Here is a 20,003-nt window from a genome sequence, read left to right as displayed (position 1 = left end):
TGTATTAATGGAAGCCAAAACACACCAGAGAGCCTGAATGCACAGTTTAAAAGAGCCACAAGAGTTAAATGAGTACCAGGGAACAGCATTACATAAAACTCAACAGCTGATGAGTCATGCATCTTTATTTTTACAGCACTCATGAATGATACAGTAATAACTGGATCCATTTAAATAAGTGAAATAGTTACGTGTCAGACAACTGATTTCTGTTTTGTTTTTTTTCAGGATTTGTGTCATGTAGCCTCCCCATGCCACACATTCAGCCAGACACAAACACACACAGACACTGGAGAGGATACAACATTGTTAGTTAATGCTTCAGAAAGCTTATCATTCATGATACATCTGTATAGTGTAGTGCAGCACTGTGCACGTGTTTTTAACCCAGTTTTAATCAATGAGGGGTGTATAAGGAATTGTTTCCCACTCAAAACACTTGCAAAAAGGGCTAAATATTGTATTAGTTTTAAGTTAGAGATAAACAAACAAAACGACACGTGGTGTAGGAAAAACAAGTCAACCCAGGCTACTAAGGATCAGTGGAGCGAGATCTGTGACTTTAAAATGGATCAGTGTTTTGTAAGGAAGGTTTTTTTCCTGTCTATTATTAGCTCTGGAGGCCTTACAGTAAGTGGAGGTGGATCCAGCACGGCAGGGCTGCAGCTCTGCTTGGCACCGACAGGCTTCAGATCAGCGTTGTATTTTTAGGAATGCAATCGGACTTATCGCGCTGATCCAGGGGGGGAGTTTGCTTGTCTGACCGCCTTTATTTAAGCCTGTTTTTACCTTGCCTTTAAGATGAAGTTAAATACAAGCTGCAGACAGGTGCAAGCCGCATCCGATGGAGCCCTGCTTTTCATCTCGTTCATCGACCAACCCGATGCCTCACTTCCTTATGTTGCGGTAAGAGGGACGCTACACAATCCCTGCAAAAGAAAACTGGGTTCATTTCGTTTCCTTGTGTGTTTTTCTTTTCGTTGCAATGAACGCCAAGCCAGATACACAGACTCAAGAGTCAGTGACGGGGTGTTACATAAGGTGTAATGCAGCACAGCCTCATGACTAGTGTCTCCGTGGTGGTGGGACTGTTCGGTCCTTCTGGTAAGATATGCATTATTTTATCATCTTTGTTGTGGATGATAACTGAGGCTGCAAGCTTATTTAATGCTATTTTACTCTGGGGGATAGTGCTAGGGCGATGCATGGGTTATTTTTAGTATCTGACCGTATAAAAAAGGATGAATTAATTCGGGAGTTGCGCAGTGTAGACGAACCGGAAAGGGCATGTGAATGAGCCATATTAGAGGCGGTGTATCTCTATAATGTCATGCAGGCCCAGCCTAAGGTCAGATGTTTGGTACATAAATGGAGATGAGAGCTAGTCGGCAGATTATGCAGTCAATGAATGCCTGATTTTATGAATGGCTGCACAATGACCGTCAGGCTGAAATCATAGTAAATCGTAGTAATCTCTAGGGCGTTGTATACACGTATAAACTACATTAAAATAAACAATCCTGCAAGAAAACACATATTATATGCTCGTTTCATCCTAGAGAATCAGCTGTAGTGTGTAGGTGAACAAAAGTGATGCTTTAGGGAGTGGGCCAATTATTTCTCACAGCAGGTCCTTTGGGGTGGAGGCAGGGACAGGAAGCATCTGACCTCATTCACAACAAGATAGCATTAACAGAGAGTCTACATATGAATGGCTATTGAAGCAAAGCCTCTTATTCCCAGTGGAAGGATTCCTTCAAAGGGAAAGATGCTGGGACACAACTTAGTTGGTGGTCTGACATTTGAGCATGTTTGTAGACAATATATAGAGAGATCTGGTCGATGATTTGACATTACAGTAAACAGTATTTGATTTTCTGTGTGTTGTGGTGACTCATGCTGGATCTAAAATAAAGCAACAGCACTAGCATGACACTATCCTATGAACACAGTTGTAGCTGTCATGTTTATATGCTACTGCTTCTATGGAATAAAAAAATGTTATAATCAGGTTAATGGATCGAGGGAGTTTGATATATAAGCTGTGACACACAGAGACAGTTCCCTTGGAAACCAGTCCTTCAGTTTACTAAATCATCAGCCACCATTTTCAAAGGAAAAAGTATGTTTACCTATTCCCTCTATTTCATTACATGAAAGTGCGTTTGTGGATGTCATATTTATTTAACTTAGCGATATGAATGAGGGCAGTGATGGGTGAAGGTAAGGTTGCTTGGATTCTTACGTAAGAACCGTAAACAGGGGAAGGTATTTTAGGCTTGCAGATGGTTGATGGGATTACATCAGCCTTTATTAACCCTCAGTAGACAAACCAAACAGTTTATTTTTCTGAAATGGGATGTTGTTTTAAAGCTGATCATCCTCTCTCTTATACTTCAGCTTAATGTAGGAAAATTGCCATATTACATTTACAAAACAGGGCGTGTTGCAGCAAATATAGATAAAGAGTCTGTCTTTTTGATAGCTTGTCCCTTTAAATTTTCTCTATATCAGCAGGCAGGACAGGGAACTTGTGAATGGGCTCTTGGAAGTCACGGGACCGTCCATTGATAGCTCTGCAGGCAGAAGGAGCGGTGCACATGAGGAGTAGACACAGTGTCTTATATCCATATTGATTCATGTTCCTGTACTGATCAGGACAATAGTTTAGGATTTCAGGAGCTGAAGCGGCTTTCTGTGCTCCTTTGTGTTTTGACAGGTCCCAGCTGACAGATTCTGATATGGACTATGAGAGGCCAAACGTTGAGACTATCAAGTGTGTTGTGGTGGGAGACAATGCAGTTGGAAAGACCCGCCTCATCTGCGCCCGGGCCTGCAATGCTACGCTGACTCAGTACCAGTTACTGGCTACACATGTGCCCACAGTATGGGCCATCGACCAGTACAGAGTATGCCAGGAGGTAAGTTTTACTTTTTAAGATTGCATGATTTAAATATCAGGTCACCTAACTGAACCAAATCTATACAAAAATAAAACACTAATATGCATATTTAGCTGTAAGCATTCACTCCAGTGACTTGTAGAAATGAAATATCCTTGAATGTGTCATCTCTAATTAGGTATTAGAGCGCTCCAGAGATGTGGTGGATGATGTCAGCGTGTCCCTTCGTCTCTGGGATACTTTTGGAGACCATCACAAGGACCGGCGTTTTGCATACGGCCGGTGAGATAGTGTCAAATTTAAATTCAGTCAGTGCTCTGGTCCTTCCTGAGTTTACTGCATGTGTCCCTTGTCTTTCCTTCAGGTCTGATGTGGTGGTTCTGTGCTTCTCAATTGCCAACCCGAACTCTCTATACCATGTGAAGACCATGTGGTACCCTGAGATCAAGCACTTCTGCCCCCGTGCTCCTGTCATCTTGGTGGGCTGTCAGCTGGACCTGCGCTATGCAGACCTGGAGGCAGTGAACAGGGCACGGAGGCCCTTAGCTCGGTATAGCAACTCATGTTTATACAAGATAATGTTTGAGGTCTACCCTTCTTACTGCCAGAATTGTATTTGATAAATGTTCTTGTTTTCAGACCCATTAAATCCAATGAGATTCTTCCTCCAGAGAGAGGCCGGGAGGTGGCCAAAGAGCTGGGAGTGCCATATTATGAAACCAGTGTTGTTGCTCAATTCGGAGTCAAGGACGTCTTTGATAATGCTATACGAGCTGCGCTCATCTCACGCCGACACCTGCAGTTTTGGAAATCTCACCTCAGAAATGTACAGCGGCCTCTTCTTCAGGCACCCTTCCTGCCACCAAAACCTCCCCCACCTATAATCACTGTGCCTCCTCCCCCAACCACCACAGAGGAGCATCCTGTCGGTCTCCTCGAGGACCCACACTGTGCTGACGTCATCCTGATCCTGCAGGAGCGACAGAAAATCTTTGCACATAAGATATACTTGTCGACATCCTCTTCAAAGTTCTATGACCTCTTTATCATGGACGCACATAGCGAGGAGACTGAAAGGCCCTCTCGTGGTCCTCTCTCCGGTAGAGAGCTGCTGATGCGTGCTGCTAGCTTTGATGTTTGCGAAAGCAGCGACGACGGAGACAGGGCCAACCTGAGGGCCTGCACTAGTGATGGGACGTTAAAAGATTTTGACGCGGGGCGACGGGGCAGACTCCTCTCTTCGTGGAGCCGAGCCTTCGTCAGCATCCAGGAGGAGGTGGTAGACGACCCTGTCTCATACAGCCCCAGGCCCATAACAGTAGTGCACATGGACCAGTCCATGCAGCTCGGGCCTTTCCGAGCAGTGCTTCGCTACCTGTACACAGGTCAGCTGGACGAGAATGAGAAGGAGCTAATGCACATTGCACACATTGCTGAGCTGCTGGAGGTGTTTGACCTGCGGATGATGGTGGCAAACATACTAAACAATGAAGCCTTCATGAACCAAGAAATCACCAAAGCCTTCCATGTACGGCGCACAAACAGAGTCAAAGAGTGCTTGGCCAAAGGGACATTTTCTGGTGAGTGGAAATATTTAACACATTTGTTTTGCCTAAAATAGAGCAGAGGTGTAAGTGAGTTTGCTACCTGTATGTGACCTCTTTATTACAGATGTAGTATTCAAGCTAGATGATGGGACTATCATGGCCCACAAGCCTTTGCTCATCTCTAGTTGTGATTGGATGGCAGCTATGTTTGGCGGGCCTTTTGTGGAGAGCTGCACAAAAGAGGTAAGTCAACATGCATCACTTTATTCAGCTGTGAAAACAAAGTCAGTACTCCATTGTCCATGTTTCTTGTAATTTTCCATGGAATTGTTATTGCCACTAGATTTATAAAGTGGTAGCATTCAAAATGTAATTATTTCCTAATTAGCAAAACACAGCAGTCCAGCAGCGATCATTACTGACCCATGTAGAGCACCGGTGATGTATTTGGTCTGTTTACAAAGTTTAATTGAATTAGAGGATTGCTAGTCTTACGCAATACAATTAAGTCAGCTTGTGTGGATCCAAACATGTTGTTGCTCTGTGAGTTCAGTCTGCTTATCTACCTAAAAGAAAATAATGGTACACAAATAGTACACTTACTTTTGCAGGTAGTTTAGATAATTAAGACACTTTCATTTCAAACGATCAAAACTCATATGGCTCCTAAAATCAATTTTACATTTTCAACCAATCAGCTTAAAAACACAATATGTTTTTCTTTCTTTTTCTGTGGCTATTCTATCTGCTTTTTCACACTTAAGTTGTACATTTATACTTTATTTAATAATCCCTACACTGCACTATAATCTATCCTGCATTATATTTTGATAAATTCAATAGTCTACTTGTCACTCCCACATTAATTATGTTCATATTCAACTGTATTTATATATATATATATATATATATATATATATAATGCCGGTTTATTTTTATTTAGATTTCTTCTATAAGATGTTCATACTTTAGAATTGTTGATTTCTTATTTTATTTTATTTCTATGTGCAATGACGTGTATTGTATTGTATTTTGCGGCTGCAACGTAAACCTTATCTTATCTTATCTTAACTAAACAAGTGAACCAAGATTTTGCTTCATTTATTCCTATTACATCATATAAATATAAGAGTGTGAAGTAGATTTATTCTCTGTTATCTATTACATGCACATCACATAAATGTTCATGACTTTGTCACATGTTCCTGCTCCTAAGGTGCTGTTTCCAAACACGACTCGCAGCTGCATGAGGGCTGTGCTGGAGTATCTCTACACGGGGCGGTTTTGTTCCCGTACTGACTTGGATGCAATGGAGCTCATTGTTCTCGCCAATCGTCTCTGCCTCCCCCACCTGGTTGCACTTACAGGTAGTACATTTGATATAGTTATGACCCTGTGTACAACAGGATCGTATTACACAAAGCCATTGTGAAAATGCGTACAGTGACTAGCCTTTTATGTTTCTTTCAGAGCTCTACACAGTAACAGTATTTACAGAGGCGGCGATGATGGGGGCTGACATTGATGGAGATGTGCTGGTGTACTTGGACATGGCCCAGGTAGTGTGACCTGTAAATCAGCAGGAAACAGGGCTGCACTTAAAGCTCTTACACAATGCTTTGGCAAATTGGAATTTGATTCATGGGCATTTCTCAGAGAGAGCTGCGCTGAAGATTGACAAAATCTTTACTCCTCAAAGGTGGAGCCAAAAAAGCTGTGTTTATCAGAGTGCAAGTCAGCTTTTAGGCAGAATGAATGGTACAGGATGTTTGAGGCAGTGGGCATTGAGGATATACCGAGTCAGGCTCAGCACTGAATGATTCATTTCATCGTTTAGCTGTATTTTAGCTTTAGCTCTTCTATGTCATATACAGGGCTAGATTATCATCAGCCACATGTTCATTTAATAATTGCTAATTTATTTGGTAATATGAACAACTAAAGCACAAAAATAACAAATATATAAAATTCGAGAAGGTATTTCTTGTCCATTTCTATCTAATCTTGAAGCATTGTATTATAGAGGAACCATACTCATATGGCATACTAATGCCAGCTTGCTCAAATTAGCATGCTAATGTTAGTATGAAGGTTAAAGTATAATTGAAGCTCCTGAGTGCAGCGATAAAGAGATTAGCAATATCCTAAATGTTTTCAATACAGCTGACAAAGTCCAGCTGAAACTTACAGATACATAAATGAATAATAATACAGATTTATATGTTGATAGTTCCACGGCGCCCAACAGCTCACTGGCTGGTGTCTTCACCACATCTGTACCAACTACAACAGTGTCTGCCGCAAGTTCCCCCGAGAGATGAAGTCCAAGTCTACAGGTAACATGCATGTAATCTGGTGGCACACTAGAACATTTCGATTTAATTTTGACCCTCAGGTCTACTTATATATGAGTTTTTATGTTCAAATATATTTGTATAAATGCATAAACTGTACACATGTATCCTCTGTAATGTATTTCTTGCAACATTTTGGTTGTGAGATGTATGCAAATATCCATTAGATCTGTTTTATATGTACTGCAATTTATAATTGATGGACTGCGTGAACCATTGTGGCAAAAAGGGATATTGAAAATGGACAGCTGAAATTCCTAGATATCATTCGAGATTCCTAAGCCAGTTTATTCTGATGCAGAGAACCAAGATTACTTTGAGAAACATCGCTGGCCACCAGTGTGGTTCCTGAAAGAGGACGACCACTACCAAAGAGCCCGCAAAGAGCGCGACAAGGAGGACTACCTGTACCAGAGACGGCAGTGTAAACGCAAGTGGCTCTTCTGGAACCTTCCCTCCTCCCCTAACTCACACTCTCCTTCTGGCTCCTCCGCTGTCATCTGACCAAGTGGGTAAGGCCAGGTCCACTCTGAAGGACATCAGTGTGGATGTGGGTTGTAAAAGATACACTAGAAGATAAGCACTGCTGGCTAGCTACGCCCCAATTATTCAGGCTCCCAGTCCCTGTTTGTTTGCCTCTGCAGTCAAACAGCTCTCCTCCAGATCTGCAAGGTCAGCCCAATCTGGCGTTGAAAGTAATGAGTTTTGTTCCTTTAGATTTTTAGACTCGGTGATATGAATCTCGTTGACAAATGGCACAGTTTAACTGGTGCAAGTAACAACTCAAACAGACTGTTCCACCTCCTGAGTTTTAAGTTTTAAAAACAGGACTCTGCTGGCACAGAACTTTCCACCGATGATCATAACCATCATCAACCAACCTGAACTGATAACTAAGTGCTGCTTATCAGCTGCAACAACCAGCAAATCAACACAGAACTCCTCCGTCTCAGAGATATAACACTTTGCCCTTAAGTGTTTGTACAATCTAACAAACTATGTGTACAGTATGATCTTATCAACAGGATGTAAGGACAGTATGGTCTGACAGGAATCAATTATTAAAGTCATTCACTCTAACCATGCTGATTATGATCGTGTAAGCATAAAGGAAAAATACTGGCAAGCTGCTCCTCTTTATTTGTGTACAGTCATTGTATCAGATTTTTGTGCACGGCTTGCACAGCTTAAAGTGGGGTGACTATAGATCAGCATTAACGTATTGTGATCTTGGGATTTGTGGCTTTCTTGTCAAACAAAGAGGCTTTAGTTTACATGAATGATTCATTGTCCTGAGACACAAGAGATCCCGAATCAAGCATAGGCAATTTCTGCAAAATGCCAGCAATTACAGACCTATGCTTGATTATGCTTTCTAGCACACATTTCCTCCGTTTTACATTGAATGATTCCATCATCTTGATCACTGTCATCCTGGAAAGCAACACATACTCCATCTCTGGGCTAAAGGCAGCATTTCCAGAGCTGAAGCCACCACATGTTCATCATGTGCACCATCCCTCTGTGATGGTGTGTTTGACATGTCACTGCTGGTGATTTGGCTTCTGGAGATTTCCTTTCTTAGTGGATCAGAAGATGCCCACTGACTGCCTGCAGCTGGCTGTGTAAGACTTGTGCATTCAGGAGGCTTCCTCATGTCTGGGTGCAGTAATCCATACTCTTCTGCACACCTGCAGCACTTTTTCTGACTCTTCTCCACAGAGACACACACAAGAACCTCCAGTAGCAGCATCCTGTTGAACGGCACCTAAAGACAGTATGGTGTCATGAAACACTGCTGCAAATTTAAAAAAGGGAACTTTGGAGGATACCAAACTATGATATTTCAAATGATTTTTAAAAAGCATGTGAAGAGTTTTAAATCAAATCATGTTTCTTGATTTGCTTTGCACACCTCACAGTATGCGTTCAAGATTGTCATCTGTTGATTGTACCTGATTGTAGGATGGTTTGCAGTGTTAAACAACGTGCTCAGTGAAGATGATTAGTATTGTAAATTGTACAAAATATTAGACCAACTGCAAATAACTTGCATAACTCAAATGTGCTGTTATTTAATATTGTGCACTGCAGGCAGTGAGCAGAATTGTACAGTATTACTGAGTAATACATATACTAAATATAGACTTGACTTGCATTCAGTTACAGTGCAGCTACAAACTGTGGGAAATAAGTGGATACCTGTTTTGCTGACCTCCTGATACATTTGTTATATAATGTAGGTGTATTACAGGCAGTTTAGATGACTAATAATAAACTAGGATTACAGTTAAAAGTATTGTAGAAAAATGAATAATATAATGACTTATGGCACATCCATAAAACATGCCATTGTTATAAAAAAGTATACTCTGATGGCAGCATATATTAAAGAAAGGTTAGCTTTAATCCTGCATATGATTGGTTAGACTTCTCCATACAGTTTTTGTACTATACCAAAATGTAGAGCCCGGCAAAACGAAATATACTTCTTCCTTGTCCTAATAACGACTCTGCATGAACAACGCTCGCCAAAATAGATGACGTTTCTTCCTTGTCATTTAAAGTGTAAGATATAGATATAGAGTAGTGGTGTTAGTGCTCTAAGCAGTAGCTTTAAATTGTTCTCAATTACATTAACTGTTGTCTATAGCTTATTAAGGATAAGAGCTGTAATTTTAAGCATCTAGATTGATCACATTTTTTGGCACACATGGTCAGACATTAGAGCGAAGGGTGAGCTTAATTTAGAGCCAGCTTCCTAATGATGAATGTTTTAATTGTCTTATAATAATAATGTCACACAAAATACACTTTATTTTTATAGTTTAACAGCAGGAGGGTCTATATATTGTTATAATTTGCCTTGGTGGTGTGAGCGATACATTTCATAAACATGCATTTCATTCCTCAGTGCATTGCATTTCTTAATGAGTCTTCTGCTGATGTTTTGCATCAACAACACCTCATGCCTTAATGTACAGTGTAGTGTATGGTATTGAATGTAAAGTAGTGTTACTGTGGGTGTTACTTTGTTCTCTTTGTTCAGTTACCATGGTGCTCTCTAGGTTGTGTGTGTGTGTACCTGTAAATGTACATAATCCATAATTTGGATGTAAAAGGAATCGATGTACGATCAATTCGATGGATGTGCTTTACCTTGAACACTGCAGAGGGTTTATGTCCTTTTTAAACACAAAACTGATTAAACACTCTGACCATGAAGGCCACGCTAGACTGACATAATGACCAACCTTTAATTTGTGACATTCACCATAAAATGTATGCAGGGATTTCCAATCTGTTACATTATTTTAACGTTGCTTTATGCTAATGATCTCCAACTCTGGAGTCTGCATAATTACAAACTGCTTGGACAGGGTGGTCATTGGGAATTAGATTGTAACTCAAACATGTAAATAGCAATTGTGTGATGACTTGCAATTCAAACTTTGGCATAGCAATTGATACAAGCTATTGCATAGTTTAACATATAATGTTTTTTTGTACTATGCATACTGACATGACTTTGAAATTACAAACTTGCACTGCTTTGTAGCACCAGGTTCTACTCAAATTGCATTAGATGGTATAGCAACTTCATTAATAGATATGTAGACAACATCAGGTAAAAAAAAATTTGATCGTAAATTACAAAGAAGTTGTCACTGGGGTCCTTTTCCATGTTTGGGTGCTAATTTCACCGCTGCAAAGAAGCACAAACCAAAGGGAGCTTTAGCAGCACCAGGAATATATTAAATATGCTGCACAATCACTACTGCATAGTTTAAGAGGCCTTGTTCAGAAATGGTTAAAATATTAAATTAAAAAAACATACAATAAATCAAAAGAAAAAAACTTGAATGTTTTCTCAGTGTTCAAAGCCTGGATGACGTTTTCCTTAGTCGTCAGGTATCTTTGTTCTCAGAGCTGTTTTTATTGTTTAGGAGCTGTAAATCTCAGATTCTGTAGCATGTGTTCTTGAAAATGTGTAAATTATATTTACTAAATAAAAAAGAAGCAACGTGTGCAGTGGCGTCAGTCTTTTAAAAAAAACCTTTTAGCAGTGGAGCAACATAACTAGATTTATGTACCGTACTTAAGTAGAATTTGAAGGGATTTGTACTTTACTTGAGTATTTTTTTATGCTACTTCTATTTTAAATATTGTACTTTTACTCCACTAGGCCTATCATTATTAAATTATAATAAATGCAGAATTGGATAAATGATGTGAAATGTAATCAACACTTAGATTAGACTGTAGTTACACCTGGTGTAAAATGAATCAGCTACACTGCATTATACAAACCAATTACATTCAGTGTACCTTTACCAGCGTTGATAAGCAGTTAAATGCATCAATACTTTTGATTAAGACAAGTATTGTATGATTCTGAAATGGGCCAATCTGCCTGATGAGTACTTTTGGTACTTAAAGTATAATTTGATTGTACTACTTTTGTACTTTTACCTGAGTAACATTTTGATTGCAGGACTTGTACTTGTAACTGGGTATTCCTACACACTGGTACTTCTATATTTACTTAAGATCTGAGTACTTTTCCACCTTTCCCTTTTGGCTCTGTCATATGAAACTTGTGCAGCCTCACAGACGCAGCTGCGCATGAACCAGAGGAAGACACCTGCTGCAAACACAAGTGGACAGCTCCTGAGAAATGGTAATGTTCACAACAAATCAATGTAGTTAAACTATGCAAACTGGAATACTGAAGTGATATTTAATGTCTGTTCGCTGTCTTAACGCTTCCTAAATTGCACCGTCTGTGTCGACGCGTAAAGCGCGTGACACTATAAATATAAACAAGCTAAAACAAGTGCAGGCTAACTTTAAGCTAATGGGCTACTTCCACAAATGTGTTCCCATGCCAAGTAAGTGCCTTGTGTCATGTCAGTGCAACCATACATAAGTCAGTTATCAGGGAATAAATATCAGGAGCTGTCCCTATCTCTTTTGTTGCAGGATGTAGCCACATATTGCAAAAGGTTGTTAAATAGAAACGCATTGGCAGCACATTGCATTCTTTTTGCAGTGTGCTTCGTCTGTCCTTCATTTGAAGTAAAATAGGAACTCGTGACACACATTTAAATATGGTAATTTAGCAGTGACATTGTCTAATTAGCTCCATTTCTTTTAAGTAAACCAGGATTCCTCTCATCACGTTTGCTGCAGCTGTCGTCTAGACTTCATTTGTCTATGGTTCAGACACCAGTCAAACAGGTTTGGGCAGGGACAGGTGTGTAAATAAACTCACAGCACAAGACAGGTGTAATACAGTGTGTCATTTTATAGTTAGCCTGTATATTGTTCTACAGTAGACACAGCTGCTCAAATGTTAAGGTTCTCTGTTTCTCTTTGTGTATTATATTAAACTCAAATCCTTAAGTTTGTATTTAGATGGACAGTCTTCATCATCAACACCATTTTGAAATTATATAGACTAAACATTTGTGCTTTAATCAGCAAAGTAATTCACAAGATGGTCGATAAAGTAGATCATTTGAAACAATTTGTATGGTTTAGACACTAGTCAAGCAGGGTTAGGCAGGGCCAGGTGTGTGAATAAGCTCACTGGCCAAGTAGCCAAGACTGCAACATAGGGGAAATATAGTTTGTATAATTCATATAGGATTTAAATGAAAGATGTCTGCTATGTCGTAGTTTCAGCTTCTCAAAGAGTCCCTGGTTTTCTTTGACATGTATGATGTTTTATATTACGTAGTTGGTTGGAAATGCATATCATCATAACATTTTAAAGGCCTTGGGAAATGTTCTATAGAGTTTTGGACTATTTTTTCTTTCGCTTAATGTTCAAGAACTCTACGGTTTGACAGATGAATGACATGTGACCCATTCGTTAGAAATGACAAGGTGAAATACATTATTCACAAGCTGTCAGAGTGGACAGGCCTCCTTTAACCTTTACTGTCAGGACGCTGTGTTTCAGTCCGACTATATTTTCCTGTACTGTTGGAATCCAGCATATTTAAACAAAGGCAACCAAACCTCATGAATCTGTGGAGAGTAATACTTTCTGGTCTAACTGAACACCGCTTTCCTGCAGGCTGTACCGGCCCTGTTTCTCGTTTTCTGCGCCTCTGTTCTGGGGTTTTACGACGTTGGAGCAACAACAGACACCCTGAGCTCTCTGGATTCTTCTTTCTGTCAGTAAGTTACCCATGATGCATGAGAAAGCTGTCATCTTATAGTGTATATGCCAGCACCACTAAACCTATCATTATATTTAAAATGACAGAAATATTTGAAATCAAAATCCAATACTGTTTTTTTTAGATATAGACTCCAACCTATATGAACCTTGTTTTTCTAATGGCAGAATGTGTACTTTTCAGGATGTTAGCCTGTCCACTTCAATACAGAATGTAATACAAAACTATGTTGACTGAGTTTAATTTTGTATTTCTTTTCGATGAAGTGGTGGATTAGAGGTCATCTATCCACAACTGGACATTGACAATTGCCTGGTAATTCCAAAGGACCTGAGAGAGAAAGTCAGCAGAGTTTGGAAAGTGCCACAGGTTTACTTCCCGGGAGCACAGAAGGTAAGAGACATATGTGTGTTTAAAAACTGATCATTTCCAATGTTTTTTATTCAAATTGTAGACCGAACTACAACTGAAATATTACACAAATTCAAAACTGGTATCCGTCCGGCTGTTTGTGTTTCTGAAGCTGCATACAGCGGATTTTTGTTTTGTATATTAAGCCCGTATCTTTATGTGACTGCCTATCATGACCTTGTCTCAAACAAAAACATATTCCTTAAGCCTCAGACGAGAGATCCAAATGCAGTTTTTATTGTTTTTCAGTTCAGTTTTGATACTTGGTGTGATTGTTTTTCTTTGCATAGTCTTTTATTTGGCAAACATGCACATGCTTTTTTTACCACTAGAGTGCAGTCATACATAAAACAAGCTGCATCTCAACCTCAACAGAAATAACGTATTGTCACAAGGAACAAAAGTCTCAGAGCATTTTGAAAAAGTATAAACATAAAATATATTTTCAGCAATATTTGTAATACAGTTTTGAATCGATTAATCTATATTCTATACCTGAAATAATCTGTATTATTCTATGAACCTTCACGCTGGTGAATGTTTCCACCACAGGGTGGTGCTAGCACATCATACTTGTAGCCCTTAAATCGGCCTCTGGGATAAACAAAGCTACAGATTATACTATTTAAAAAATCAGATAACTTTGATTGTAGAGTAGATAATAATTTCAGCTTTCTTCTTAATTCATTAACTGATTTGTTGATGAATAAATAATGTACAGACTCTTTCAAACTACTTAAACTACAGACAATACATCTCCATCCTCAGTAAGGAGTCTATACAGTTATGAATTAAAGTACATTTTAGGAAGCACAGAAAGCTGTGTGTGCTTTAGTGGACTGGTGTTTAAATCATTATTCTTCAGTGGTTTCTCATGTTTAATGAAATAATCGTATTCAATGTAAAGACTCAAACAACGACCCTATTAGACTATATCTTTATTTTTTTAAATGCTTGGCTGTGAATGAAAGTAATACAGGAAAACTAGAGCTTGAAGTTGAAATGTTGCTATACGATATTATAATTAGATAAGGCCTTCATTATATGCATGTGCTAAATATTAATTAAAAAGAAATCCATTACAATGTTAGGATGGTATTGGCTGACGATGAGGACAATGGAAATAGTTTAACAAATAGTTTTAATTAATAAAGGAATTACATTTACATTACAAACACTTGTATGCCATGTAAACAGAGAAAGAAATTTGGAATATGGGTTGACAGGACATGTAGTAAGGCCTTAACAACATGTAGTATCCTCCTCTCAAAGTGCTTAGTCTTTTTGTGCCACCTATAACATTAGTTTTTCATATGTGCATCTTTCAGTGCATCATGTTCTTTTATGGTTTAGGGACAAATTGAGAGAGACACAGACACAGTTCCCAATCCGCAGACCCCCTGCTGAAGTTGACGATGAAATTGCATCAAGCGCACACCATATCCTCTATCTGTAAATTGAAAACTTAAATTGAAAGCCACCTCGATTTAGGAGGTAGTTTATGAATTCCACAGCTAAGCACTCTAGCTTGAACATGATCTATTGCCCTTCTGTTGCCCAAACTCCATTTGATCTATGGTCGTATTATCTATAATGCTGTCTTACATGATTCTCTTTTATTGCCAGAATCAGTGTCAGACAGCAAAACAGATTACATGTTGGATTAAATCAATACAAACTTTATTTACTGGGCTTTGAAATGTAATTCTCCATTTCTCCCGACACTTAAGTAAGCGTGCACCGTTGAAGGATCAGATCGTCGCCTCTGGTTCTGCGGTTGGTCTGCTGGTCCACCACGCTTTCTGTCCCAGTGCCATGCTGCCATCGCTGCTGCTATTCTCTGCCACTCAGCCCGTTTACCCTGTAGCTAGAATACAGAATAGTGGCCGCTCAGTTTCAAATCCACCCACTGCAACACCCACTTCATTACTGGGACGGGATGCAAGCCTGCTGAGTAATTGTACTGGAGCGCAATGGGCAGTAATCCCATAAACCCGCCTCTAAATAGGTGTTCATGACCAAAAACAAAAGCAAAGGGCCACAGAAACTACACATTACTGTGTTCAAACTTCGGAGCAATAATTTGACTCTCAAACTTATGTGTTAGCCAAACCTGGCATGTGTACTGGTGATGCATTTTTAGAAACACTAATTATACTTCAAAGCTTTAAAAACAAGTGGGACATGTATTGGCTAATGGCTACGGTTAATATCATGCATACAAACTAAGTGCAATATTGTGAAAAGGATTGGAAATTAAACAGGGAACATGTTAAGAAATGTTTGCAATAAGGTACAGACTGCTGAATGTGGCCATGTAAGTTTTAAAAGACATCTTCTTTACCAAGTTTCATGAATAAAATAACCTCTGAAAGAAAATATAATATCCCATGTCTTTGTAGTAATTGAAGGTGAATACTGAAAAACATCTCTTCTCTGATGCATTTTCATAGCAAGAACCAGGAATATTTTGTACCTTTTCAGTCTGTAAATACACTTCTCGCTAAAGCTGTAACTGGAACCAACTTTGTCTGGAAATATCTTCAGCCAGAAACTCAATGTTAAAATCACAACCATGTGTCATCATACAGGAAATTGGATCTCAGGGATCAGGACATCAAATTGCTCTGAAACATTGGCACTGATCATTCTTATTTTGAACTTATGGGTAAAGTCCTTACACCTGTACAAATATACCATAACCTTTGATTATCAACTGTTAAAAAAAGGTGCTGATCACTTATGTTGTGCTTAAAGCAGTTTCTAAATCAGTCTTAAGGTTATTCCAGTCATTTAAAATGTAGATTTATAGTATCTAGTTACCTTAATATCTTCTGTGCCAAAATGATTCTAGGATTTTGTTTTCAAAAAAGCAAGAAATCAACAAACTTGGCTACAGGACAGAAAACAGGTGAATCTTCACCTGCAGAAAAGAATCAAAGAAAAGGGGAAATTAAGAAGAGACAGAAATAACCAAAGAACTCTGAACTCCTGGAGAAAAGGATTAAAAAGCATACACGTTTTTATTTGGCGACACAGAAGCTCATCTAGGTGTGCTTCTGGCTCAACCAAAGAATGTTTAATTCAAACCGATTTTTTTTACTGATGTTTAAATTACAAATTAGGCCAAAAGCCAAAACCAATACCTATCTTTTTGTTTGTGATTATACGTTTTTGGTGGCAGGTCAACCAAAACACTTTAATTTTAATAAAAGGAATTGTTTGTAAGTGCTTCAGTATTTCATTACACTGTTTGTAATCAGTTAAATTGTACAACTTTATAAGACAACCTTTCAAAATAATTATTATCTGTTTTTAAAGAATAGGTGCTTCAGAAGCCTCTTGGCCTGCTATACAGAAACCTCTTGAACTAAAAGCAACATCCATAGTGCTTTTCCAATCAGCTACATATTGAAATTCTTTGTCAGCATGTTTAATCCTCAGCTGGGATCATTGACATTAGTGTGCACTACATATTATTTTAACAAGGGTTTTTTTTATTTAAAAATGATGTAAACAACACAGGCCACAGGAGCTATCTTTACCTCACAGTGACTCCAGAAGTGGAGGCAGTTTTGTAGTTGTTGTTGACTTATTTCTTTTTTAGTTCGGACCATAGCCACAGGGCACATTCTTAGACATGGGGGATTTCAAAGCCTTGTTTTTGGGTAGACGTTTCTTGCATCTGGTGGATGGAATGAGGGTTTAAACCATTACTGCGATTAGAGCTGCCTCACTATGATCTCTTGAGCTTGCTTACTGCTGCTAATAGCTGTTTCCTCTCTATTTCCCTCTATCTTTTTCTCTTTCGCTTTCTCTCTCTCTGTGAATGATTTTTATGCTTTGCTAAAACATGTGGGGGCGTTGAGAGAGGATTTAAATGCAACGATCCCCCTCCTCTTTTTTTTTTTTTTTTTTGGTGAATCTCAGCGTTCTTTTCTGCAAGCCTCTGATGACGACAGGGCAGCTTTAAGCCTGGCAGTGCCCACGGCAGGCTGCCGTCTCAGCGCTGCCCACTCTCCTCTGTGTTGGCATGCTGGAGAACGCGAGGGTGGGGTTCCTCTTTAGCAGACCCTGTCATTCCTAGGAAAGCCTACATGTCCACCCATGCAGGATTCCTGATAGGTCTTCATGTTGGGGAGTGCAAAGACAGGGATTTTTTATTCAGTAGGCGATAGACTCCATTCAAACAGATGTATATTTAGATAAACAGAGGAGCCACTTCTTTGAGCCTTTGACTGACAGTGAGGGTCAACAAGTGAAGCATGTTCTGTAATATCCATCTAATTGCATATTCAGTGTCATCAGGTGGGTGTTTATGGCTCCGCCGGATTAAATAAGCGTGTTTGGCCGAGATTCAGGGAGTTTATTTCCTTAGCTAATGTTCCCCTTTGTCATTATAACACCCTGTTAAGCTGACCCGTGTCCCGCTCCATTCAGTCGTTGCCCATTGCTTCACAACATATGTGATTCATGCAAGCTTCCTGAAGAGGGAAGAATTACAACCCTTCTGCTACCAGGAGCTGGATTGATTATGCATATTCAGTGGAATGAAGAGAGGCCGTAAACCTGCTAAGCCACCTTTCCAAACAGAAGAATAATCACTTCCTATGGGACACTGACCACTGGTGCAGGTACTGGAAAGGGTATGTGCAAATGTCTCTTGTGCATAAGTGAAATTGCACCTGCGTCACTATATTTGTATATTTTCTTATTTCGCTCATCTCCTTTGCCTGTTTTCTTCTTCCCCCCACTTGCATGTATTCATTGTACACCGATTGTCTATATTTATTCTTTAAAGCGACCCTTTTGTGCCATGTTGTCGCAGTAGCATGGCATTCCTTCACCTTACATTTGGTTGAAGAGCGTAGGCAGCAATACTTTTTTACTCTGCGGATGTGAGTAAAATATGATTTCAATTACCATGAACATGCATTGTATTATCAATGGGAGGATAAGGACAGATTAAGGAAGCTCTGGGATGCTCTTATGGATGACAATGGTCAGGTTTCTATGAAAACAGCGGTATAGGAAAAAATGATTTTCACCGTTTGACAGAAGAGGAAAGGAGGTGGTTGAACATGTAAAGCCAATTCAATAGACCCTGATATGTTTAAAATATTTGCTTTAATACATAGAAACCTTTTGTAAGTATTAATGGAGAGGTCAACTCTACCTACATCCTGCAAAAGTAATACAAATGCAACATCCATTGGTTCAAATTTCCAAACTTGACACACGCATTCGGTTTTAAAAATGCATTAATCAGATCCAAATTTGCAAAGAAGCTTCAGCACAGAGGCAATAACAAAGACTTAGAGAAGCAGCGGGTCTTTAATAAAAAAATACCTCCTGAACCTGATTATTATTCAGTATTCACACAGAGATTCCATCTTGTCAGTTCATATACATTGACGGTGAGATCTGTTCAAACAGAGATTCATAATCTGCAAGGGAAGTGCATCTGCTGCTGTGGATACTTACACAAACATACAAGATTAAATTTCTATTTATATGAGCCTCCGAAACCTAACATTTACCAGGGAATCTTTGTAAGATCTGGAGAAGACTCGGCCGCACTTTGGCTCTGGAAGAAACTTTTTCCCTTTCCTGTAGTTATATAGGTTTTTGTGCCTGTAAATGGTCCGCAAATGTTGGAGGGGGTTTCTCTCCCATCCCCGTGTGAAACACCTCCATTGGACTCCTTTGTTTACTTATGTGAGATAGTGACATCACTAACGCAGCGCAGGAACCACAATGCAGTTCGGCAAAGCTTGAAGTCACCCCGTTCAAAGTGAATGGAAAGGTGCATCAAGCGCCAACGTATCGGAACCGTCTGGACGAGCCGTAAATACCACTCGTGTTTGTATTGACTAGCGCTCCAACACATTATACATGATTCGCTAAGGGGTGGGACATCTCTAAGCAGTTGACCAATCACAACAGAGCCAATCAGAGCTGACTGGGCTGTGGTTTCAGACAGAGGGTGAAAAGAGGTGCTGCCGTATGAGAAAAATGGAGAGCGTTTTGAACATTAATGCATGGAGACATGTCACAGGAGAGGACAGAATAGAATACAAATATGAACCTGAAAGAAAGAAATAGCATAGTAGGTCCCCTTTTGAATATGATGTTCTTTCAAATGAAACACTCAGTGAGAAGGTGTGCAGCCTCTTTATCCCTGACATGTCACCTGAAAAATAACTAGCTGTTCTGTCACCTAATTTAATATCAATCAGACAATTTATACAGACAAACTACAAGAAAACCAAAGGTGGTTGAAGGTGAAAAGCGGAAAACCGATTTTATAAAGAAATATCTGAGGTCTGGACAAAGACCTCAGATATGACAACAACAGTAACTACAAGATAAAAGATAAGGACTTTCCAATCCATACAACACAAAAACCATTAAAAAAGTCACCTTACAACAACAACGAAATATCAAAAATGAAATTCATTCTCCGGGCTTTCTACAAGTTTCTTTGTTTGTCAAAAAGTTCAGGAGAGAAAAATTGATGTGTAAACTTTCTTTAAGATTCCATAATTTCACTTAAATGCAAGAGTTTTAATATAGTAAATCTTGAGGACTTTATGG

The 20,003-nt window shown here is 39.3% G+C and overlaps 2 protein-coding genes across 4 annotated transcripts in view; both read left to right on the top strand.

The window, feature by feature from the left end:
- The first annotated feature begins 645 nt into the window (after positions 1-645).
- On the top strand, positions 646-10,816 carry LOC134874295 (rho-related BTB domain-containing protein 2-like). Of its 3 annotated transcripts, XM_063898387.1 has the most exons (11): positions 948-1,104; positions 2,515-2,607; positions 2,720-2,921; positions 3,082-3,185; positions 3,268-3,453; positions 3,543-4,483; positions 4,575-4,693; positions 5,667-5,817; positions 5,921-6,009; positions 6,681-6,786; positions 7,106-10,816. In XM_063898387.1, exons 3-11 carry the CDS (start codon positions 2,742-2,744, stop codon positions 7,306-7,308), a joined length of 2,079 nt encoding a protein of 692 aa, XP_063754457.1. In that variant the 5' UTR covers positions 948-1,104; positions 2,515-2,607; positions 2,720-2,741; the 3' UTR covers positions 7,309-10,816. The 3 variants fall into 3 exon arrangements, with proteins under 3 accessions (XP_063754455.1, XP_063754457.1, XP_063754456.1); XM_063898385.1 differs by lacking the exons at positions 948-1,104; positions 2,515-2,607 and adding an exon at positions 646-906; XM_063898386.1 differs by lacking the exon at positions 2,515-2,607.
- A 554-nt stretch (positions 10,817-11,370) lies between these two features.
- The window catches only part of LOC134873694 (phosphatidylethanolamine-binding protein 4), a 58,501-nt gene continuing 49,868 nt past the window's right edge, over positions 11,371-20,003 (top strand). Inside the window, exons 1-3 of the mRNA XM_063897496.1 lie at positions 11,371-11,485; positions 12,890-12,993; positions 13,262-13,388. Of these exons, the coding sequence (XP_063753566.1) occupies positions 11,483-11,485; positions 12,890-12,993; positions 13,262-13,388 (234 nt within the window). The 5' untranslated portion in view covers positions 11,371-11,482. The remainder of the gene's footprint in view (positions 11,486-12,889; positions 12,994-13,261; positions 13,389-20,003) is intronic.

Source organism: Eleginops maclovinus, chromosome 12 (assembly GCF_036324505.1).
Source record: "Eleginops maclovinus isolate JMC-PN-2008 ecotype Puerto Natales chromosome 12, JC_Emac_rtc_rv5, whole genome shotgun sequence".
Taxonomy (NCBI): domain Eukaryota; kingdom Metazoa; phylum Chordata; class Actinopteri; order Perciformes; family Eleginopidae; genus Eleginops; species Eleginops maclovinus.
This window is presented reverse-complemented; position numbering and strand designations above follow the sequence as displayed.

What these genes read in the sequence shown, in the direction of transcription:
- LOC134874295 (XM_063898385.1), top strand. Translation starts at nt 845, where the DNA reads ATGGAGCCCTGCTTTTCATCTCGTTCATCGACCAACCCGATGCCTCAC. An exon ending in AGTACAGAGTATGCCAGGAG is followed by an intron (nt 2,922 to 3,081) that starts GTAAGTTTTACT and finishes ATCTCTAATTAG; the next exon opens with GTATTAGAGCGCTCCAGAGA. An exon ending in CGGCGTTTTGCATACGGCCG is followed by an intron (nt 3,186 to 3,267) that starts GTGAGATAGTGT and finishes TCTTTCCTTCAG; the next exon opens with GTCTGATGTGGTGGTTCTGT.